Source organism: Podarcis gaigeae, assembly GCF_964106915.1.
Source record: "Podarcis gaigeae genome assembly, chromosome: 2".
NCBI classification, from domain to species: Eukaryota; Metazoa; Chordata; class Lepidosauria; order Squamata; family Lacertidae; genus Podarcis; species Podarcis gaigeae.
This window is the reverse complement of record NC_139679.1, coordinates 8,253,947-8,278,925: the sequence shown is the minus strand read 5'-3', so window position 1 is coordinate 8,278,925 and position 24,979 is coordinate 8,253,947. Positions and strand designations below refer to the sequence as shown.

The window sequence follows — 24,979 nt, the reverse complement described above, 5'->3', positions numbered from 1 at the left end:
CGAGCAACGGGAGCGCACCCCGTCACGGGGATTTGAACCGCTGACCTTCTGATCAGCAAGTCCTAGGCTCTGTGGTTTAACCCACAGCGCCACCCGCGTCCCATATATATATATACATTTTTAAATACCGTATTTTTCGCTCTATAAGACGCACCAGACCATAAGACGCACCTAGTTTTTGGAGGAAGAAAACAAGGAAAAAAATATTCTGAATCTCAGAAGCCAGAACAGCAAGAGGGATCGCTGCGCAGTGAAAGCAGCAATCCCTCTTGCTGTTCTGGCTTCTGGGATAGCTGCGCAGCCTGCATTCGCTCCATAAGACGCACACACATTTCTCCTTACTTTTTAGGAGGGAAAAAGTGAGTCTTATAGAGCAAAAAATACGGTACATGGAGTTTATCTATATCATCTATCTATCTATCTATCTATCTATCTATCTATCTATCTATCTATAAACTCCATGTATTTAAAGAGCTTTGGAAAGTATTCGGGCGAATATTCAAAATACAGTGACAATACAAGACTTAGTTTTTAAACAGGGTGCATGAAAGGTAATCGTTGTTGACAAAACTAGTCACACTAATACTAACTGCTCACTCACTCCTACAATTATGGCCACAGCTATGAATTGTCACCTGGAAAACCTTGTAGATGTGCTCTGTTGGATAGGTTTGGAAGAATATTTCACGCGCTGGAGAACTTTTGGGGTTGAGCTGGCTGGAGTAGTGAGAAAAGGGAGGAAAAAAGAAGATTTGAAGGGGGAAACGATGTGGTACAGTCAGCCTTCCTTAGAAATTACCACTTCAGGGGTGTTTGTGTGTGTGTGTGTGTGTGTGTGAGTGAGAGAGAGAGAGAGAGAGAGAGAGAACGAACATGTTTTGAATGGCCCTACCTAGCACACAAGTGTTGCAGTCAGCATCATCTTAAAAGGCAGGGGTGAGAAACAAAGGGGAATGCTTTATTTAAGAGACCAAAGATTTTTAAACCAATCAAGCAACCTACCTACCTATCTAGAACTCAAGTCTTACACACGAATTAAAGAGCCTTTGCTGCTTTCCTGGTAAGGTAAATCAAGAGTCAGCGCCAGCTACTATTGAATAACCACTTATGGGGGACCCACCCACCCACCCCTCCTGAAGGCATGCTCACCGCATTCTCTGGATGGAAGATGTAGGAGGCAGGAGAATTGTCCAGGATCAAGGTTTTGCGCAGATCACGCCCCAAACGGCTGAGGTCCTTAACGTAACAGCCCTGGTGGAACACGCATGACTCTCGGAAGAGGCGGGCTCGGAAGACTCCACACTTGTCTAGCAGGTCAGTTACGGGGTCAGCATACTGAACAGAGTGATAAGAGGAGCGTGTGAAGATGAGGGCTCAGCATAAGAAAGCAAGAAACCCAACCTGGGGGAATCAGGAGAACATGCCCACTTCTGGCCAGATAGTGCAAACATGGAATTTGGAATCTGGCATGGAATTCATTCATTCATTCATTCATTCATTCATTCATTCATTCATTCATTCAAAGTTTCAAGTCCCTGTGGATTTGGAGCTCTCAGTGATGCCCATTGCAATTTCGGAGGCCAGGAAGGGTCTAAGCAGAACTTCCAGAGGTCAGTTAATGGTGGAGATTTGGATACTCTGCATGGTCCTTCACTCTTCCTCACAGTTAGGAGAAGCAAAAACAAGCAACTATATGCAAACTTGACATTTGGCACAATTTATTCAAGTACCAATAGGCCATGTGTTTCTTGCTGCAGCATTTGGGTTTTGAAAAATGCACACAGCTCTGAAGTTTCGGCAATACTCCACGTTTAGCCCAAGTCAAAGCTGCTCCCAAACCAGTCTTCTAGCAAGACAGAGAGAGCGAATCGTCTATATTCACCTCCAGTTTATCTTCTGAGCTGAAAGTGACACAGCACACCATTGCCACCGTTTCTGCCTTAGCTTCTGCTAACTTTGAAAGTATCAACCAATTCCCCAAGTCCATGTCTAGGCTAAACCCTCCTCCTCCTTCTCACCTTTGCCAAGCTGGCAGTGAAGAGCACACACTCAAACAGCTCCCCCATCCGCCTCAGGAACTCATCGACAAATGGCCTCTTCAGCACATACACCTAGAAGTGAGCAGCAGAGGTGAGGAATGACACAGAGGGACTACTGGTTTTATTTAAGAGAGAGACTTCTCATTTCAGGGAGTGCGACACAAACCCACAACTTCCCGGTGGCTTGCCTTTTTAGTCCATTCAGTGTTAACCCTTTATCATTGAACAGGATATAAGCTTCACTCCTTTTTGTGTGACATGGCTATCATAAAAAAAAATCTGAGGCAAGTAAAAGAATACCTCCCCTTTAGTGGTGTAATGTGAACAATGGGTTAAATTACTGTGTGCTTGGACTCATTTCTTGAGGAGCACATCCCCTATGTCTGGATGTTCTGAGATAAGGGTACCAGGTGCACCGGGTTACCATAGCAAAATCAGCTAGGTTGAGTGCATGAGTCATTCGCCCTCCCATTGCTTCAGGAAATATGAAGTGTGCGTAGAGATGGGTATAACAGTCTCTAGGGCATTGTTTTCATTATGCTCTCTTGTCTTGTCCATGCCCTGTCCTGTTTGCTGTCTGACTCTGAATCCGTGAGAGTCAGGGCAAGAGGCTGTGAGTTTCGCATAGCAGCGTTAACTAGCATGGTGATATAGTATTATTGGAATTCTCTGTACATATGCATCTTTACTTCAGAGACCAGAAGAGTTGTCTATAGTAGACAGTGCTGTTTAGCTTTGTCTTGTGCCTGTAGATAATGAACAATTTGCTACTTTGAAATGTATGGGATAGGAGCTTTTTTCTTAACTGGGGACTCTGGAGGAAGCTGTTTTGCTGGTTGAGGTGTGGCGAACTACCAGCTGACTTCTTCAAGTCACCAGCATCCTTATTGATGGATAGGGAAAAACTGCCCTTTAGCATGCTTAAAGGTAAAGGGACCCCTGACCGTTAGGTCCAGTCGCGGATGACTCTGGGGTTGCGGTGCTCATCTCGCTTTACTGGCCGAGGGAGCTGGCGTACAGCTTCCATGCGAACCAGAGCAGCGCATGGAAATGCCGTTTACCTTCCCGCCAGAGTGGTACCTATTTATCTACTTGCACTTTGTGCTTTTGAACTGCTAGGTTGGCAGGAGCAGGGACCGAGCAACGGGAGCTCACCCCATCACAGGGATTCGAACCGTCGACCTTCTGATCGGTAAGCCCTAGGCTCTGTAGTTTAACCCACAGCACCACCCGCGTCCCCCTTAGCGTGCTTAGACTAACCCGAATGCATTTTAAATGAATACAAGCAGCCACAGGCATTGTGGTGAGCGGAATACAGCAAAGAAGCTTAAATGCTGCAAAGCACATCAAGATTCCTCAAGGGTTCCCCACCAGTTTTCAGCTGGTCGCATTTCTCTCTCCCGGAGCTCTCGCTGCCACGCAGTCGATCCAAGTCATTCCTTCTTAAACATCCGCTGGAAGCAGCTACCTCCTGAAACAAGTAATCAAGAATAGGCCGTGTTGCCATATAACAGCCTATCCTGGATTACTTGAACCAGGCCGAAGCCTTCATAGAAAGGTCTTCCTCCTCTTCTTTACAGCACCAAAATGGGAGGCTGTCTCCTTGGCTCATAAAATGAGATTGCCCCCTCCCTCTGCTGCCCCACTTCCAGAACAGATGCCAATGAGAACCCAAAACGGTTGGCAAGGTGGGTGGGTGGGTAGGAGACCTTCCCCCCAGAGACAGCATCCTTACCTGGTGGGTTGTCCCCTCTATCTCAACAGGCACTATGAAGTCAGCATTGTTGATTGGCTGAGAAATGTTATAAAAGGTGCACGTTAGTTTTGGGAAGGTAACACGACACAATTCTGCCCCACTCTGTCCATAAGTCGCGCCAATCTCTGCACCCAAGGACACTATCTGGTGCTCACTGGGTTTGGCTCAATTTACCAGTACTGAGCCATACGCTTTTAAAAGGACAGTCATGTCCACTCAAACCAGTGGCAGGGAATCTCCGGTTCAATAATAATAATAATAATAATAATAATAATAATAATAATACGCCGCCCATCTGGCGGCTTTGGACAGCTTCCAACAAAATATTAAAATACAGTGGTCTGTTAAACATTAAAAGCTTCCCTAAATAGAGCTGCCTTCAGATGTCTGGCTGAATGAAGCCCCTCCAAGTCTTTATATCTGGTCCTTTGAGACTTTGCCCAGGCCACATCCATCAATGCCAGGATGCGTGTGTGGAAAACTCAGTGATTTGCATGGCTGGGATCTATTCTAGCATACAAAGGCAGGAGTCACATTTGCTTCTTCAATGTGGCCCCTGGAAGGCTGCCACAGTGGAATGTGGCCCTGTCTGAAACAACAAGGCACCTAATAACAGAATCAAATGAATTGTCAGGGAATCAATCGCTGAGTCCTTCTAACTTCTGTTGCCTGTTTGGTCCCCTCATAGCTTCTTCAGAATTTGCTGATCAGAACCAGAGACGCAAATATTATAAATTTCTTCCAGTGGCAGAGCTTACGTGTAGGGGTGAAGTGGGAAGGGTTCAGGCCTTGAAATAGAAATAGCCGTAAATAAATAGGCTTCCTTCTCCATTCCCAGGAATAACAGCATTGTGTGTCTGGTATGCAGTAGTAACTGGCTGCAGACACAGAACTAATTTATTAAAATAATGGGAGAACCAAGGAGATTCTTCAAGGAATGCACCACCATGCAAGTGGACCTCATTGACTTAACCTTGCTCTCTTTGCCCCCTGCAGCCTCCTGCAAAGACATCAAAATCCACTCCAGAAGATTCCACAACCATCTGGAACAGAATCTGAAGGTGCATGGCTGGGCTGTGTGGGGGGAGAAGGGGAAGGGGAAGTCCCATTGAATGAGCAGAAGTTCATTCTGTTGATGTACAGGCTGCACTGGATACAACCCTCTGGGTTTAGAAAACTTCTAGCCAGGAAAACAATGAAGCTGAGGTCCTTTTGTTTAACTCCCAAAGCCCCAGTCCTATCCTTCACACTGATATTCCATAAGGCCCACATCCCTTCATATGCCTTTGCAGCTGTTCTTAGAGGACTTACACCAAATTAGTCCTCTCCTGCACTGTCAGCAATGGAGAACCTGTGGCCCTCCAGGTGTTGCCGAACTACAACTCCCATCAGCCCCAACCAGATGGCCAGTGATGATTAGACTTGTAGTCCAGCAACGTCTGGTGGGCCAAGGATGCCTTCTGCCTCGACCCCTCCCCCCCCCACTTCTCAGAAAAGGAGGAGTATCCTTAGAACGTCACCTTGAAGGAGCTGTGCACTAAGGTCTCGTCCAGATCAATCACCACACAGATTCGGCCCTGGTCTTGCAGAGTCACCTCAGGGAGAAGGCAGGTCCCAGGAATCTAGAAGAAGAGAGGGAACTTAGCCACCACTGGCATGGTGAATCATGTTGCTGGAGGTATATTTAACAAGAAGAAGAAGAGTTTGGATTTGATATCCCGCTTTATCACTACCCGAAGGAGTCTCAAAGCGGCTAACATTCTCCTTTCCCTTCCTCCCCCACAACAAACACTCTGTGAGGTGAGTGGGGCTGAGAGACTTCAGAGAAGTGTGACTGACCCAAGATCACCCAGCAGCTGCATGTGGAGGAGCAGGGAAGCGAACCTGGTTCACCAGATTACGAGTCTACCGCTCTTAACCACTACACCACACTGGCTTCAAAGCACTGGGGAAGCCCAATATGAAGTCCTTCAAAACTGACTTAGGAAACCTTTCCCATCTTGTGTTTAGAGAATAGCACAGGCAATGCCAACAAGGAGTAGAAACCCTATGCAAAAACTTTCAAATGGCCTAAGTCTCTGGTCCTCATGAATCTTTCCACGTTTTTGCTAGAACTCTCAATTTTTATTTTTTAAAGGGAGGTTTTAACTGGCAACCTCTGGCATGAACGTTTAGAGTTTGAAATGGCACAGATCAGAATAAAGGGAAGTGTTATTTGGGTTAGTGTATGTACGTGTGCTTTGCATCGCTTTGTAGGTTGACCAGCAGCATCAGAGAATAAGGCTTCTGTGACTCTTCAATCATTGCACAGAAGAAAGGGATTTGAGAATTATTTGCTCTTCCATACAACCATTAAAGGTGCAAGAGGCCTGTGCACGAGAGCATTTGATCAGCTATGACCCCAAATGAAGAAACGGGTTATCGTCAAAAGTCACTTGAGCTAATGGCCATCGCTAGACCTCATGGCACGACATTCTTGAAGCTTTCCTGATAATGTGTGTGAGCTTCGGGTGGGAGGAGAATACGGGGCTGGCATTTTTATTTCACTGACATGATGTCAACGCTGCAAAAAACTTGCATGCATAACAAAGCATCAATCCTACAATGAACACCTTCCTGGAAGCAGCCCCAGTTGACATATTTAACAATCTCTGTACTGTACTGTGGTCCTAATATTTCTTTCCAGAAGACCCACCAGCCTACATATGAAAAGGTGGGATGAGTTGGCGTCGTCCCAACTTTGCACTCCCCTTACTTTGCAAATTTTAACAACAACCAAAATCTCAATCCTGGCCACAGTGATCCATGCGACAGTCACCTCCAGGCTTGACTACTGTAATTCGCTCAACGCGGGGCTGCCCTTGAAGCTGTCCCAGAAACTCCAGCGGGTGCAGGATGCTGCAGCGAGACTCCTCGCGGGGTCTCTGCCATGGGAGCATATTCACCCAGTGCTTTTCAAGCTGCACTGGCTCCCGGTGGAGTACAGGGTCAGATTTAAGGTGCTGCTTTTGACCTTTAAAGCCCTTCACGGCCTAGGACCCTCGTACCTACGGGACCGCCTCTCCTGGTATGCCCCACGGAGAGCCTCAAGGTCCATAAATAACAACACCCTAGTGGTCCCAAGCCCTAAAGAAGTTAGATTGGCTTCAACCAGAGCCAGGGCCTTTTCAACTCTAGGATCTGATTTCTTTCCGCAGGGCCTGTAAGACAGAGTTGTTCTGCCTGGCCTTTGGCTTGGAACTAGTTTGATTCCCTCCCCGTCTTTCTTTGTTCTTTTCCTTTCTCCTCCTGTGATGAGGCTACATTTTAATATTTTAATGTTGTATTTTAATTTTGTTTTTAAGTTGTATTCATTCAACTTATTTTAATTATTGCTTGTTAGCTGCCCTGAGCCTGGCTTTGGCTGGGGAGGGCGGGGTATAAATAAAAATTATTATTATTATTATTATTATTATTATTAATAATAATAATAATAATAATACTGTGGTACCTTGGTTCTCAAATGCCTTGGTACTCAAACAACTCGGAACTCAAACACTGCAAACCCAGAAGTAAGTGTTCCGGTTTGTGAATTTTTTTTCAGAAGCAAAACATGCTCTGTTTTGAGCGTTACACTTCCAATTTGAGTGCCACTCTTCCGTTTTGAGTGTTACGCTGAGGTCTGTCAGTTTTTGCTTTCTATTTTGCATTTTTGTGGCTTTTTTGCTTTGTTTTTGTGTCTGTGTGGAACCCAGTTCAGCTACTGATCGATTGGTAGTGTGACTGTGTGATTGTTTATTGCTTTCATTTTATGGATCAAAGGTCTCGTTAGATAGTAAAATTCATGTTAAATTACTATTTTAAGGACTGTTTTTAAAAGTCTGGAACGGATTAATCCATTTTGCATTACTCTCTATGGGAAAGTGCGCCTTGGTTTTGGAACGCTTTGGTTTTGGAATGGACTTCCGGAACGGATTAAGTTTGAGAACCAAGGTACCACTGTACTAACTCCTCTTTTGTTCTAACTGAGGTAAAAAGTCCTTGTTTTGCAGCTTCATCACTTCAATTTTGCGCCAGGAGGCATTTTTATAGAAATTGGTCCTACGCCAGGCGGGGACCCTGTTGCTCCCCAAATCTTGCTGGACTCAGGCTCCCATTAGCCAACACGGCAAATGGTCAAGAACAATGAGAGGTGCACCCGACAACATCTGGAGAGCCACATGTTCCCTATTTCTGCAGTACATCAGCACTGCTGATGCTACCTCCTGCTTCGGACAGACCTTTCTTGATAGGGAAGTATGATTTTTCAAAAACGAACCCCACTGCAAAAGGAGTTGAGCACCTCTGAAATGCATGCACCCAATGAAAGCCAACCATGTTCCAAATTCAAAAATTGAATAAATAAAAATAGCCAACAGGTGGCTAGGGATCCCATTCCCTTCCAAAAGCCTACCATGCCGGTACGGCAGGCATAGGCAAACTCCGGCCCTCCAGATGTTTGGGACTACAATTCCCATCATCCTTGACCACTGGTCCTGTTAGCTAGGGATGATGGGAATTGTAGTCCCAAATATCAGGAGGGCCGGAGTTTGCCTATGCCTGCGATAGGGCAAGCAATATTCTCCACAATGGTGCATTTTTATTTTCGTTTGCCCTTGGTAGTTATTGGTATCGTGGGGGAAACTGCCTAGACTGCGTGGCAAGATTGTCGTGCCTGTTGTTTCCATGCGGAGGCACCCACCAGAGGGAACTACTTATAGCAATCTCCACCTGGCTGACGTTGGAGAGGCAGCTGCCCCGAGAGAGACGTTACAGTGAGGAGGCAGCAGTAGTTTGCATTCAGAAGCACTCTGTCTGTTTGTGAAAACTGCGCTGCAATACGGCCAATAGCCCCTTCACACAGGAAGAGAGCTGTCAAGAAGAGTTGCAGGCCAGCTTTCTCCCAGATGTGCTTGTCTGGTGCGTGTAGAAGTCCCCCGTCCCTGCCCATTGCGAAACATTCAACCATGTGACAGCTTCTCCTGTTGCCCCCAGAAGAAGTCTGGCTCTTTGTACGAATGAGGTCTGCGACCGATACCTCTCTCGATAGCAGGAAGAGAAATTTGCTTAGTAAGTGAAGGTCTCTTTTCTCCCACACTCACAAACACAAATACCCACATGCGCACACACACGCACACGTATGTAGGCAGGACTGTGTGTACATTGCGCGCCCATCGTTATGCCATGTAGACGTGGAATTTGGTATCTAGACCATCATTTGGCATATTTCGTACGTCGCCTGGAGGCATGTATGTGGAAGGCAATTTTAAAAACCACTCTCTTTTTCTCTTTCTTTCCTTCTTTCACTCAAGAACATTTCTGGCCCTTGTTACTGCAGAGATTATCTAGCCTGGAACAATCAAAATTAAGTTAAAGTAAGGGTAACGGGATCCCTGACCATTAGGTCCAGTCGTGGCTGACTCTGGGGTTGCGGCACTCATCTCGCTTTATTGGCCAAGGGAGCCGGCGTACAGCTTCCGGGTCATGTGGCCAGCATGACTAAGCCACTTCTGGCAAACCAGAGCAGCGCACAGAAACACCGTTTACCTTCCTGCCGGAGCGGTACCTATTTATCTACTTGCACTTTGACATGCTTCGAACTGCTAGGTTGGCAGGAGCAGGGACCGAGCAACAGGAGCTCACCCCGTCGCGGGGATTCGAACCGCCGACCTTCTGATCGGCAAGTCCTAGGCTCTGTGGTTTAACCCACAGTGCCACCCACTGTGTTAAGTTAGTTGCAATTAAGTCTCACTCAAACACTGCAATGTTGAAAACAGTGGTATTTGTATAAGTTGTGACAAACTTGCTCCATTGGCTTCAAAAGGACTTAGGGGTGACTGACTTTGCCTGGACTGGGGCAAACATGGGCAAAGGCTACTAGAAAAGGGGTGTGGAGCCTATGGCCCTCCAGATATTGCTGAACTACTGCTCCCATCATCCCTGACCACTGAGATAGGAACTGGAGTCCAACAAGGTCTGAAGGATCACAGGTTTCCCACTCTGTTCTCAGCTGAGGCTGGTCCATTAAGGTGAATGGGGCACTGCCCCATGAACCTCGGGCTGCCCTCGCTTGGGGGTGGCTCTGCCTGTCATTGACTGCGGCTCCACCTAAAGTTAAGCCTCCCTGTCATCCACCTTACCAGTCCCAATTGACATCAGCCAGCACTACTTGTTTTAAGACTCAGCAGCTTTCCCTGTGAAAACCCGCTCTTTAAAGCTCAATCAGACAAACAACCATCTGCGGAACTGACATTTGCTCCAATTGCGTGTTAAAGAGCACTAAAGGAGGGACCCCTGACCATTAGGTCCAGTTGTGACCGACTCTGGGGTTGCGGCGCTCATCTCACTTTATTGGCCGAGGGAGCCAGCGTCCAGCTTCCGGGTCATGTGGCCAGCATGACTAAGCCGCTTCTGGCGAACCAGAGCAGCACAGAAACGCCTTCCCGCCGGAGTGGTACCTATTTATGTACTTGCACTTTGATGTGGTTTGCGGGAGCAGGGACTGAGCAACAGGAGCTCACCCCGTCGCAGGGATTCGAACCGCCAACCTTCTGATCAGCAAGTCCTAGGCTCTGTGGTTTAACCCACAGCACCACCCACGTCCCTAAAGAACACTAAGGAGCTGGCAAAAAACCCCAGCTCGGACTTGGAGCTTCTAAAGGACAGACCTTTGCCTGGGAAGAGCAAAAATGGTGTGGAGTATGAAATGCAGAACTTGCAGAGATCAGGATGTGGGGCTTTGATTATATCTCCTTGTCCACTTCCCATGGCTAGCAGGGTAATGCAACCAAATGATGAGCAGATTAGATTGAATTTATTCTGATATCAGAATCGAAACGCAAGTTCCTCTCAGTGGAGAATGTTTTTTTTCACTCTTGCGCACAAGGTAAACACAGTCCTGGCTAAAGAGGAGATGCAGATCTCCCTTGGCTTTGGAACAAAGACATACCTGGTAAAACTGGTATTGAAGACACTGCAACAGATCAGACTAAAAGGGGAGGGGAAAGAGGAAAGCAGAGATGTAGGTATCATGAAAAAGGCAAGGCTGTGTAATACTACTATCAGGGATCTCAGAAAGCCTCTTAATTTACCCACTAAGTTTTTAAGGAGCAGGATCCTAAAGGCTGCATTTTCTACCTAGAATGGGCGAGTAGGTTCAGGTTGACACAAGCCTCAAAAGCTTGGACTGTGATGGAGGCTGTGGAAGTCTCAAGTCTTCAAAGAAAAGGTTTCTTGACTGAGAACAGTGTGGGAGCCCTGCTAACTGACCCAGAAGGAAGCCTCAGCTCCTTAACTCTAAAGAGTGTGGGGAACAGGCTGCAGAAATTCAGTGCTGAGAGGAAAAGCACTCTATATATGTGATCAGCAGTAGTTTTCTTTACCATATATAAAAAGGGTAAAGGGACCCCTGACCATTAGGTCCAGTCGTGGCCAACTGTGGGGTTGCGGCGCTCATCTCGCTTTATTGGCCGAAGGAGCCGGCATACAGCTTCCGGGTCATGGGGCCAGCATGACTAAGCCGCTTCTGGCGAACCAGAGCAGCACACACGGAAATGCTGTTTACCTTCCTGCTGGAGTGGTACCTATTTATCTACTTGCACTTTGTGCTTTCGAACTGCTAGGTTGGCAGGAGCTGGGACTGAACAACGGGAGCTCACTCTGTTGCAGGGATTCGAACTGCTGACATTCCGATTGGGAAGTCCTAGGCTCTGTGGTTTAACCCACAGCGCCACCCGCGTCCCATATATAGCTTCCTATATATTTATTTTTTAAAGCGGAGGGGGGTATCTATAGATGGGGTGGCGGTAACAATGCGGTCAAATGGATATGCTTTGAGGAGGGATGGGTCTATGAGACCAGCAGCATCTACAGTGGTACCTTGGTTTTCAAACGCTGTGATACTCAAACACCTTGGTTCCCAAACATCAAAAACCCGGAAGTAAGTGTTCCGGTTTTCGAATGTTTTTCAGAAGCCAAACATCTGATGCAGCTGTCAGTTATTGTTTCCAGGGCACCTACACCAATCAGAAGCTGCACCTTGGTTTTCGAACATTTCAAAAGTCAAACAGACTTCCAGAATGGATTAAGTTTGGCACTTTTGTTTTTGCTATTTATTTCGCATTTTTGAGGCTTTTTTGGTTAATTTGTTTTTGTGACTGCGTGAAACCCACTACTGATTGATTGATTGATTGATTGATTGATTGATTGTGTGACTGCAGAAATGGCTAAAAGCCCCCCATACAAACAATGACTATCATCAGTGCAAGAAAGAAAAAATAATAATTTTAATTTTTATCATCTACAATGCAGTCTTATTTATTTTATAGTACAGTATATTGATTATTGCTTTCAATTTATGGCTCAATGGTCTCTTTAGATAGTAACATTCATCTTAAATTGCTGTTTTAGGGGTTGTTTTTAAAAGTCTGGGACAGATTAATCCACCTTGCATTACTTTCTATGGGAAAGCGCGCCTTGGTTTTGGAACGCTTTGGTTTTGGAACAGACTTCCGAAACGGATTAAGTTTGAGAACCAAGGTACCACTATACAAGAGTTTTCCTTCCCTGGATAGAAAATAGGCTGAAGCCCACTTATATGTCTTCCCACAGAGACTAGCCATGGTTTCCCAGCTCATTAGCAAGCAGTGAAATACCGATATTCACAATAGTCATGGATCATGCTCTGCGTGTGGGGTTTATGCTGTTTCCTACATGGCAGCGCTGTGATGTGTGAAATGGCCGCAGAAGCTCTTGCTTCCGATCCAAAGTAACTGCTCCCTCCTGAAAGCCATTTTTGATTGGGAGAGAGCCAGTCAGATGTAAACAGAGGCTAACATCTGGTGAACTCTGGTCAGCCAGGAGTTTAAAAAGTTAAAAATGCTGATGAGAGGAAGTGTCAAGCGAGAGAGATCATTTACAGAGAGACAGGGATAATTTCAGGATTTGGGTAGCTGAAGGACTAAGACAGAGTTTATATCCTAATTGGGCACACCCTAAATCTGGATAGCTAGAATACAGAAAGCAGCTAGAGAAAGCAGCTCAGATACAACTTTTACTGCCTGTTATACTCTCTGGGTGTAATTCAGCGATTGCTGCGTCAGCCTCCACTCACCTTGGCAATGGTGCTGGTCTCCTCCTTGTGTGGGCCATGATCCCCACCAAAGCCCGACTGCCCGACATTCTGTGCGCGAAGGCAACAGAAGAAAGCCTTGAAGATGTTCCGGCCACGAGGCTTCTTCGGGGAGGATTTGGACACCAAGACTGAGAAGGGAATGACAAAAAGAACTTTGTTAGATCTCACGGCACTCGTCCAGGACCAAAACACAGGAGCAGGCAAATCTTCATCCAGGGCAAGGGTTTGTGAATTAGGTCTCAGGCAGGTTGAAGCATGCCTCCTTTGAGAGACACTGGGGGTGGCCAGTGAAAGAGGCAAGCTTCTTCGCTGGAACATTTTTTGACTGGCCCCAAAAAGTGACACGCCAGTTCTCCAAACCAGTGCAGGACAGAAAGGTGTGTGCTGCTTTGAGTAAAAGGTAAAGGCAAAGGGACCCCTGACCATTAGGTCCAGTTGTGACCGACTCTGGGGTTGCGGCGCTCATCTCGCTTTATTGGCCAAGGGAGCCGGCGTACAACTTCCGGGTCATGTGGCCAGCATGACTAAGCCGCTTCTGGCGAACCAGAGCAGCGCACGGAAATGCCGTTTACCTTCCCGCCGGAGCGGTACCTATTTATCTACTTGCACTTTGACGTGCTCTCGAACTGCCAGGTTGGCAGGAGCAGGGACCGAGCAACAGGAGCTCACCCCATCACGGGGATTTGAACCACCGACCTTCTGATTGGCAAGTCCTAGGCTCTGTGGTTTAACCCACAGTGCCACCCGCGTCCCTTCGCTGCTTTGAGTACCAACGTCCAATTAACAGGAATCTGCTAGGAGAAGGCCCCTGGCTCAGAGGTACAGTAGCTGCCTTGCATGCAGAAGGCATCTCCAAGTAAGGATGAAAGAAACTTCTGCCTCAAACATTGGAGAGTGGCTGCCAGCATCCTAGAGAAATGAACTGGGAATCTCGTGCAACTGGACCCTAGCAAAACAGCTCTCCCAAACTGTGTGGGCGACATTAGCTACTGCAAACATCACAAAATGATGCCACCGAAGACTGAACTGCGGAACAACGCTATGGACTCAGCTATACAACTGCAAATAAAACGTTTTAAGTGCTTTGTAAAGTGCAATATACAAATGTGACATTAGATGGCGATGGTGAGCTATGGCAAATCCAACATATTTTTCAAAACGTTTTTTTAAAAAGCATTTTCACAGCGTTTTTCGTGTGTGTGTAGATTTCACCTATGAGACTCTGGCGACAGTAGCTGAACTCAAAATGGCTGCTGCCTGAGGTGGTTTCAGTTTGCTGCGGGCGTTCCCCCAGAACCCACCCTCACAGAACACTTTGGCTTCCACCATCAGTACAGTCTGGGGTCAGGCAACATGAAGTTTCTGCATTGTCCAGGCCTAGCATAAATTCATGAAACTTGATTTCTTCTGTTGCCGGGGTCAACAAGAGCAGCATCTTCTGCCCACTGTCATTGTAATTTTAATTTATTATTTGTCACACATTAAAAACTTAGACGTCTTCTAAATGTCAGGTAGTTGTTTATCTCTTTGACATCTGCATTTCTGGCTCCAGCTTTCTCAGCTCCAGTTCTAGCAATTGCTCTCAGGTAGTTGGAGCTACCTGAGTGGGTGGCACTGTGGGTTAAACCACAGAGCCTAGGACTTGCCGATCAGAAGGTCGGCGGTTCGAATCCCCGCGACGGGGTGAGCTTCCATTGCTCAGTCCCTGCTCCTGCCAACCTAGCAGTTCGAAAGCACACCAGTGCAAGTAGATAAATAGGTACCACTGCGACCGAAAGGTAACTGGCGTTTCTGTGCGCTGCTCTGGTTCGCCAGAAGCGGCTTAGTCATGCTGGCCACATGACCCGGAAGCTGTACGCTGGCTCCCTCGGCCAATTAAGTGGGATGAGCACCGCAACCCCAGAGTTGTCTGCGACTGGACCTAATGGTCAGGGGTCTCTTTACCTTACTAGAAGTAACCGTCTGGCCCTGCAATCTGCAGACCCCACAACTAGTGGTCATTTTATTTTTATATTTTATTAATTTTCCATACATTCATACCACATTACAATTTCTATTAAACTTTTCGATTTTTGACTTCCTTCGGCTTCTCTGCCAATCATCCAAATTCTAATTTCTTTAAATACACATTTCCAAATTTTGGTATTGCCTTTATACCTACCCGCCTCTTCTATTTTGCTTTTTTACAATATTTCTTATGCTGTTACAGAGCTTCTCTAAATGCCACTAACGTTATTCCGTTATCACTTATACATTCCCAGTATTCAACTAATTTTCCCCAGTCCTCGATGAACTTTTGATCTCGTAGATATCTAATCTTCCCAGTCAGTTTATCAAGTTCTGCATCAACTAGTGGTCATTTTAAGCCAAGATCCCAAAGATTTCTCCCAGGACATACAAATTATGTGCTCTCCTGCCAAGCTATGGGACCCTTCCTTCCCCTCCCCTCTCGTCTGTTTTGCTTCCCTGGGAGACCTTGGGCCCAGAACATCTTATCATATTCTATGGGTCCATGGGGGCCTTGCAATCGTTTGTTCTGCTTGCACCGAACAAAGTGGCCCCAGATGAACTGCCTTTGTCTTTCCTTGTGCGCCTGCCTACAAAGGACTACTGTTGCATCAGTGCAGCCCAGCTGGCGTCCAGTGAACTGTACCTCCTCTATGCTAAAAACATTAAATTCCACCACCAATCTAAGACTCACATTCTGCAATTTGTTATGGTTTTAACACATGGATGGAGTTAGTGTAGTTGCTCTTATTCTGCATACTTTATTGAGCAAATTTTCATCTAATTTATTCTGGTTTTGCTAGCCATGGACAGGGATATTAATGCCCATTGACACCTGCTTTACCATGAGGTTGCAAGTTATACCTGAGGAGGCCTGCTCAGCACGGCACCTGTCACAGGTAATATAAAGTACCCCAGGGACAAAAGGTTGCAAGACTGAGGAGGATGTTTGCTGTGGCACAGAGTCCAAGAGAAGTTGCTGAAATGGGAGGTGAAGGAGAAGGAAGAGGAAGCAGCACAAATGGATCCAAACCCAAGAATTGTGCAAAGCATCAAGGAAACTGGTTCTAAACAGCCCCATCGTTCAGCCCAGACACTGAGGTCCAGCTCCAAGGGCCTTCTGGCAGTTCCCTCGCTGCGAGAAGTGAGGTTACAGGGAAGCAGGCAGAGGGCCTTCTCGGTGGTGGCACCTGCCCTGTGGAACGCCCTCCCACCGGATGTCAAGGAAATAAACTATCTGACTTTTAGAAGACATCTGAAGGCAGCCCTGTTTAGGGAAGTTTATAATGTTTGATGTTTTATTGTGTTTTTAATATTCTGTTGGGAGCCGCCTAGAGTAGCTGGGGAAACCTAGCCAGATGGGTGGGGTATAAATAAATTATTATTCTATTACTAGCACCTCTCTGCCTACCTACGCCAATTAGTGAAGCTGTCATGTAAGACCAATAATAAAGGTTTCACCAACTCACAACAAATGTAGATATAAAAATAGTAATGTCTCATTCATAGCCACATCACCTTAAGTTCCACACTGCTGAGGGCCTTGCTTCAGTTGCCCCCAACTATCACAGCTCAGCTGGGTGATTGCTGGAAACAAGGAATTGCACCCCCAAATTTGGAATCCCCACCAAATCTACATGCACCTGTGCCAAATAAAAACATTACTCTTTGCCCAACCTAGACTGGAAAGCAGGAGGGAGAGGACAATAAAATGCCACTCCTCTCTCCCTCCTGGGTTGTGACCAGCTACACTCTAGAATTGCAAGTTCACCAGCCTTCGGTTCCTTTTGGATTACAGTGGTACCTCTGGTTGTGAACGGGATCCATTCCGGAGGCCCGTTTGCAACCTGAAAAGAACGCAACCCACGTCTACGCACGAGCGGGTCACGATTTGCCGCTTCTGCGCATGCGTGTGACTTCATTTTGCGCGTCTGCGCATGCGTGAGCGGCAAAACCCAGTGTGTTTTTAATTATTTTTATTTTGGTATTTTTGGTATTTTTTCTTTTTATTTTTCATTGTATTATCATTGAAAATCTTAATAAATATTATATATAAAAAAAGAACTTTACCTCAGGATGAGAACAGAAATCGTGCTCCGGCACGGGAGCGGCAGCAGGAGGCCCCATTAGCTAAAGTGGTGCTTCAGGTTAAGAATGGACCTCTGGAACGAATTAAGTACTTAACCCAAGGTACCACTGTACATAAGAACATATAAAGAGACCTGCTGGATCAGGCCAAAGTTCTACCTAGTCCAGCATCCTGTTCTCATAGTGGGCAGCCAGATGCCTATGGGAAACTAATAGCAGGACCTGTGTGCAATTGCGCTCACCTCACCTGTGGTTTCCAGCAACTGGTGTTCAGAAGCATTGCTTCCTCTGACTGTGGAGGTGGAGCATGGCCATCGCAGCTCATAGCCATGATTGCTCTGATCAACTCCAGCCCGGAAACCAATGTCCCTCTGTGGAATGATGTGTGGATCCAGAACTGGCCTCCACAGTGACATATGGACTCATTGTTAAAACCGTGTTTATGGAAGGCAATCTTACTCGGCTACGAGTGATTGCCAAAGAAGAAGAAGAAGAAGAAGAAGAAGAAGAAGAAGAAGAAGAAGAAGAAGAAGAAGAAGAAGAAGAAGAAGAAGCCCTAGATTTGGTAAAGAGGTGAGATTTAAAAAATAATAATAATTAAAATAAGGTGTTGAAAAAGCACTTCAAGTTACAAGTTGTTGTTCAACTTCTATCTCCCTAGTGGTTTATCCTCCTAGTGGTGCCGCACTAAAACTGCTGGCACATTTGCAAAGCTAAGCAGGGTCCAGCCTGGTTTCAAATTGGATGGGAGACTGATTGTTGAGATTTGTGCACTGCAGGGGGTTGGGCTTGAGGTCCCTTCCAATTCTATGATTCTATAATAGTAAGATTTCTTAGAAAAGACAAAAGAACACCAAGGCTACCCTGACATTGACAAGATCAAACCATCGCTAAACATCGGTAAAATGTATAGACAGTTTATATATTTGTAAGGCACCAGCTCACTCAAAGCAAGATAAAGGCACCTTTTTCTCCAGCCTACTGGGGGCAGTTTGCTGGAAGAAGAGAGCTACCTGCCTAATAACTGCTGTGCTTTAGCACCAAGACTACAGAAAGGTTGGCTAGATCTGAGGATTAGGTGACATAAAGTGGCCAAAAGGATTCACTCTGGTCCTATAACGACAAGTGACGAGTCTGGCCAGAGCTGCCCTTGGGTGTCACCTTCTCTGTTTGCTTCAGGCCATGTCCCCTGACCCTAAACAGATACTGTATTTTTCGCTCTATAAGACGCACCAGACCACAAGACGCACCTAGTTTTTGTAGGAGGAAAACAAGAAAAAAAAAATTCTGAATCTCAGAAGCCAGAACAGCAAGAGGGATCGCTGCGCAGTGAAAGCAGCAATCCCTCTTGCTGTTCTGGCTTCTGGGATAGCTGCGCAGCCTGCATTCGCTCCATAAGACGCACACACATTTCCCCTTACTTTTTAGGAGGGAAAAAGTGAGTCTTATAGAGCAAAAATACGGTTGTAGGAACCCCAGGCTGGGAACAATTTGGAATCACGGCTATCAGTGAAGACCTTGATGGCTTTCCAACACGTAGCTAGCTCTTCTCAATGTCTAGCTTAATTTCTAAGCCTCAGCTTGGAGTTCTGCAACCATATAGAGATTTGTGGGGGGTTTTTTTGAATGAGTCAACAGTGTGATGCAGCAGTGAAAAACGCTAATGCTATTCTAGAAGTATAATAATAATAATTTATTATTTGTACCCCGCCCATCTGGCTGGGTTTCCCCAGCCACTCTGGGCGGCTTCCAACAAAGACTAAAAACAGTGTCCAGATCAACTGAAGTACTAGTACACTCTATTCTGTCTTGGTCAGACCACACCTGGAATACAGTGCCCAATTCCGGGCACCACAATTTTAGAAGGATGTTGACAAGCTGGAAAGTGTGCAGAGGAGGGCAAGCAAGATGATCAAGGAAACAAAGCCTTAGAAGGAAGGGTTGAGGGAGTTGGGTATGTTTATCAGGGAAAAGAGAAGATATGATAGCCATCTTCAAATACCTAAAGGGCTGTCGCACCTTGGAAGGTGGTAGAGGTTTTTAAGCCGAGGTTGGATGGTCATCTATCATGGATGCTTTAGCTGAGAATCCTGCATTGCAGGGGCGTTGGACTAGATGACTCTCTGGGTTCCTTCCAACTCTACAATGCTATGAATTCCAGAAAACCATACAGTTGTACCTTGGTTTGCGAACGCCTTGGTACTTGTACATTTTGGTTCCCGAACGCCACATTTTGGTTCCCGAACGCCACAAACCCGGAAGTGAGTGTTCTGGTTAGCGAATGTTTTTTTGGAAGCTGAACGTCTGACGTGGTTTCCGATTTAGTGGAGGAAGCTCCTGCAGCCAATTGGAAGCCGTGCCTTGGTTTTTGAACATTTTCAGAAGTCGAACAGACTTCCGGAACGGATTACGTTCAAGAACGGCTGTATTTCCCAAATTCTGCATACAAACACACAAACTAGCCCATGAATAGTACCCTCCCTCCAGATCCATCATTCATAAACATGCCTAATCTTCCCCACCCCCTGTATTATTAAAATGCATTCCACAAGTCGGTCGTGTGGGGGCTGCACCTCCTGTAAGTTAGCACGAAACCATCAGCGTGTAAAAATGAAGAACGAGCGACTCTTGTGTCTGTGATGCTAAGGAGCCACCAGCAGGTGGCACTGCATGCCCACAAACTATACCCACCATTCTACGGTGTTACTACTACTAGGTTAGCCCACCACCAGGAGAGGTCAGGAGGAATGATGAGCTTGATTATATATAGGATATAGCATATACACACTAACGAGCACACCCCTTGGATTGGGGAGGTGGGGAATTGCCAAGAAATGGGGTGCGCATATTTGACATGCATTTGGGCCACAGCCACTGCAGACAGAACACCCAGATAGGATAAACAACAAAGAGGAGGCAGGAAGCTGTAAGGTCTGCATGGGGAGGAAGCTGGAGAATTTCAAAGGAGCCAGCAAGCAGCCCACCCAGGGAACAGAGTTTCCTCAGCCTTCACAGCAGGCCTTGGCACATGCTACCTATCTCTCCCCCCCCAAAAAAAAAGAGCGAGCATTCACTCCGAAGGAATTTTGCCATCTGTCCACAACGTTAGACTACAGCACTTGATTTAAAAGAGGGGAAAGGGGCATTCCTCAAGAGCTTGTTGGGAAGGGATCCTAGATTCAAAGACCGGTAATGGTGGGCAATCTTCCACCATTTTAAATAAAATCAAGGCAGTGAGACAAAAACAGTTTGCAGAAGAAGAGTTTGGATTTGGTATCCCACTTTATCACTACCCTAAGGCGTCTCAACGCGGCTAACATTCTCCTTTCCCTTCCTCCCCCACAACAAACACTCTGGGAGGTGAGTGGGGCTGAGAGACTTCAGAGAAGTGTGACTGGCCCAAGGTCACCCAGCAGCTGCATGTGGAGGAGCCGGGAAGCGAACCCGGTTCACCAGATTACGAGTCCACTGCTCTTAACCACTAGAGTGCATTCTAGGGCGTATCGTCAGTTCACCCCGGGCTGATGGTGAAACACAAACAGTCCTGGGCTCACAGAACCGTCCCACCGAACATATAACACAAGACAACAAACCAACCTCAGCTAAACCCATATACCACAGACTGACAACTCTGCAACAACCACCACAGCCAAATGAAGCATATGGAAATCACTTCAAGTTGACGGACTGGTGACCCTCCCTCCTTTTCTCCTCCCCCTCAAGCCATTAATATTGTCAGCACCACCACTATCCCCGTACTCCACCCCTCCATAGAGACCCCCCAATCCCATCCCCACCCCAATATTCAGAAGACAACAATTCACCCTCTCCACTCCCCCCTCCTCAATCATCCCAACAACCCACAATCTCAGCTCCCCACCCCAAGGACCCTACCAGCAGCACAAAAAGAACCACCACACAAACAAAAATAGACACACACACCCGCCAACCTCTCAGGCTCTTCCTTCATCACACAAAGGCAACAAACGAAATCAGTAGGTACAAGAAAAGGAAAACAAAGAAAGAAACCCATACAAACTAAAACAATACCCCCAAATTCAATAAAACAATCAACAAACAGGCTAAAATCTGACACACAACCAGCACAACGGTTGCGCCAGAGCGTGCCAATACCCATATCCCTACCCTAATACGCCAACAAACCAATAATGTTATTAACAACACTGACAACATTGCTTATAAACCTTATACCCAAAATACAGGCATCACAAAGGCACTTAACACCATTTCAATGACCATTCCCTATCACAAATGACAGAGAGGACGGCCTGTTCTTAAACAAGGCCCTCCATGCCAGCTGAGACCCAGTACCAACTGGTTGGAAGCAGACAGTCCACATTTTCCCAAACAAACCCCTATATACCGTATTTTTTGCACGATAGCACTCACTTTTTTCCTCCTAGAAAGTAAGAGGAAATGTCTGTGCGTGTTATGGAGGGAATGCCTATGGGTGGCATGCCTACGGATTTTCCTCCTCTAAAAACTACGTGTGTGTTATGGTCAGGTGCGTGTTATAGAGCGAAAAATACAGTAACCACATATAGGTTACTTTCTGTAATCTACCCCCCCCCCACACTCTTTAACCCAAATCTAATTCTAACCCCCCTGTTCCCCCACCCATCACACTTTATGCCAGTGCAACAAAATAGGTTTGATAGACAATATAAGGTGAGAGACACAGGGCAGCCCAGACGGGGAGAAGAAGAAGAGTTTGGATTTGATATCCCGCTTTATCACTACCCGAAGGCGTCTCAAAGCGGCTATCATTCTCCTTTCCTTTCCTCCTCCACAACAAACACTCTGTGAGGTGAGTGGGGCTGAGAGACTTTAAAGAAGTGTGACTGGCCCAAGGTCACCCAGCAGCTGCATGTGGAGGAGCAGGGAATCGAGCCCGGTTCACCAGATTACGAATCCACTGCTCTCAACCACTACACCACACTGATTCTCAGCAGGGACTCATCCTATAGAGTAGACAAGCAGAATGGCTAGCTTAAAAGCAATTGCACTAAACGTGAGGGGCTGGGGAAACCCTATCAAAAGAAGATGCATCGCCTCGTATGTGAACACCATGAAACCACACATTGCCTTCCTACAAGAAATACACAATCCACCCAAAAGAAGCAAACTCCTGAGCGATCTCTGCTTCAGTCAACAATGGGTTGCACCTGGCCCAGGAAAGGCCTGCGGAGTAGCCATATTACTCAGTAGAGACCTGAACTTCAAAGCCACGACAGTCCTAAAAGACAAAAGAGGCAGATTCATCTTCGCTAAAGGGACGCCAGATGGCAAAACTAAACTGACTATTAGCTCCATATTTGCCCCAAACTCGAAACAACTAGAGTTCATCCAGAAAACACTAAACAAATTCCTCTCCTTCTCCAATAGTGAAGGAATCCTGGGAGGTAACCTCACTTAAATATGAGAGTTATCTCCCTGAAAGACATCCACCCTACAGCCCGATGGGCAACCTTCTTCCAAAGGAAACCCCAAACAATTAGGGACTCTTACAAAATGCTAAAAAAAGAGAGATCTCTATGACATATGGGGTGAAGAAAACCCAGGAGACACCAGCCACACATTCCTGTCTGGGCGCTACGGCACAGTGTCCAGATTAGATAGCTTTCTGCTCACACGAGGTCTGATTCCCTTGGTTGACTCAATGAACGTAGGTAGCATTAAGATCACAGACCAGGCCTCAGTAGAAGCTACACTTAAAATAGGAGAAGAAACACAAACCACCCCATCATGGTCCTTCAGTCTCATGCTAACCACAAATAAACTAATTAGAGAAAGTCTCACAAAAATTCTCCAAAACTACTTCAAAGCATCCTCAAAAATTAGTAAAATAGAAGAAGACATCATGGCCCTCTCATCACAATACAAACAGGAGCTAAAAGACACCTTAAACAAAAAGGAGGTAACTAGATTCCCTAGAAATCAACCATACAATGATCAACATTCTATACTCAAAGCAATGCTTCTATGAGTATGGAGGGGGAAACTCCAGACTATTAGCAAACAGGTGTAGGAAAAGATCACTCAAAACAAGAATACACTGCATCACCAAAAAAAGACGGCAACGTAACATTCTCCCCCAAAGAAAACCTCAGAATTTGCAGAATTTTACTCCAACTTATACACTTTCCACAACCCACCTGAGGAGGAAATCAGAAATTTCCTAGCAGGACACACCATGCCAACCTTAACTGATGAGGAACAGGAATTCAAGGGCAGTCCTATCACCCTGGAGGAAATATATACGGTCCTCAAAAACCTGAAACCATACAAAGCCCCAGGCTTTACAGCAGAATTCTACAAGAAATTCCAAGAAGCTCTAATGTCTTACATTACTTGCCTATTTAACGACATCATAAAAGGGGGGACCATTCCTAAAACCTGGACAGCCTCCAAAATACTCTCTATCCCAAAACCACTCAAAACAGCCTCAAAGTAGAATCATACTACCCAATCTCATTAATAAACCAAGACTACAAGATATTCACATCAATTTTGGCCTAAAAAAATTCCCACACAAATTAATAGCCCCAGACCAGATGGGCTTCATCCCTGGTTGCAATATAACAGACCCCATAAGGAAACTACTGAATCTTATCAAACACAGCAAGGCAACTAAAACTCCCACTGACAATTGTGTCCCTAGACATTCTCAAAGCTTTTGATTGCCTAGAGTGGAAATACCTATTAGCAGTACAAACTAACATGAAATTTGGTCCCAACTTCTTACAAACCCTCAAACAAATCTACTCCCAAGCCTCAGGAAAATGCAGGACTAACAGTATGGACTCTAATACCATAGCAATCCAAAGAGGCAACAAACAAGGATGCCCACTGTCTCCCTTCTTATTCACCTTGGCTCTGGAACCTCTAGCAACACAAATCCGAGCAGCCACAGACATCAAGGGAGTGGAAATAAAAGGCAGAACCTACAAATTAGGGCTCTTTGCAGATGACCTAATGGTCACAACACGAGACCCCATAAACACAGCAACCACCCTAACCAAATAACTCAACACATTTGTGATGGTATTGGGCCTACAAGTAAAGACAACAACAAGAATCTGCTGACAGCATAAGAATCAATATGGCTAAAAGGTAAAGGTAAAGGGACCCCTGACCATTAGGTCCAGTCGTGACCGACTCTGGGGTTGTGGCGCTCATCTCGCTTTATTGGCCGAGGGAGCCAGCGTACAGCTTCCGGGTCATGTGGCCAGCATGACTAAGCTGCTTCTGGCGAACCAGAGCAGCGCACAGAAATGCTGTTTACCTTCCCGCCAAAGCGGTACTTATTTATCTACTTGCACTTTGACGTGCTTTCGAACTGCTAGGTTGGCAGGAGCAGGGACCGAGCAACGGGAGCTCACCCCGTTGCAGGGATTCGAACCGCTGACTTTCTGATCGACAAGTCCTAGGCTCTGTGGTTTAACCCACAGCTCCACCTGCATCCCTATGGCTAACCTGACCCAAAAATCCACCCTCTCTCACACAAAAATAAATCTCACTACAGCTAACCAAAGACAACTAACCACACCCTAGGCCACCCCAACCTCTCTCACCACCAAGGAAATATAAAAAGCGAATAGAAAGAGAACCCACACAAGTGACACTGACACAAAACCCCTCACATTCACTAAGTGGAAGAATAGAAGCATTGCCACCCCACCCAACCTTCCCCTCTTTCTCCCTATTTTCTTTCCAACCTAATACAGTCGTACCTTGGTTGCTGAACACCTTGCGACTCAAACTTCTTGGCTCCTGATCGCCACAAACCCGGAAGTGAGTGTTGCGGTTTAAGAACGTTCTTTGGAACCCAAATGTCTAACGTGGCTTCCAATTGGCTGCAGGAGTTTCCTGCAGCCAATCAGAAGCCACACCTTGGTTTCTGAACGTTTTGGAAGT

At 46.2% G+C, this 24,979-nt stretch overlaps 1 protein-coding gene and 1 long non-coding RNA gene across 3 annotated transcripts in view; one reads left to right on the top strand and one right to left on the bottom strand.

Annotated features, from left to right (window-relative positions):
• CTDSP2 (CTD small phosphatase 2) overlaps positions 1 to 24,979 on the bottom strand; it is a 70,042-nt gene that overhangs the window by 3,934 nt on the left and 41,129 nt on the right. Inside the window, exons 2-7 of one of the 2 annotated variants that reach the window (XM_083729517.1) lie at positions 12,926 to 13,074; positions 10,763 to 10,801; positions 5,316 to 5,417; positions 3,775 to 3,831; positions 2,019 to 2,111; positions 1,150 to 1,335 (exon numbers count right to left, since the gene is read on the bottom strand). In XM_083729517.1, coding sequence (XP_083585643.1) covers positions 1,150 to 1,335; positions 2,019 to 2,111; positions 3,775 to 3,831; positions 5,316 to 5,417; positions 10,763 to 10,801; positions 12,926 to 13,074 — 626 coding nt within the window. The remainder of the gene's footprint in view (positions 1 to 1,149; positions 1,336 to 2,018; positions 2,112 to 3,774; positions 3,832 to 5,315; positions 5,418 to 10,762; positions 10,802 to 12,925; positions 13,075 to 24,979) is intronic. The other variant, XM_083729518.1, reaches the window with a different exon arrangement.
• On the top strand, positions 2,172 to 6,931 carry LOC310840246. The gene is made up of 3 exons (XR_014561868.1): positions 2,172 to 3,727; positions 4,792 to 4,856; positions 6,052 to 6,931. It is a non-coding gene; the product is annotated as an uncharacterized lncRNA (long non-coding RNA).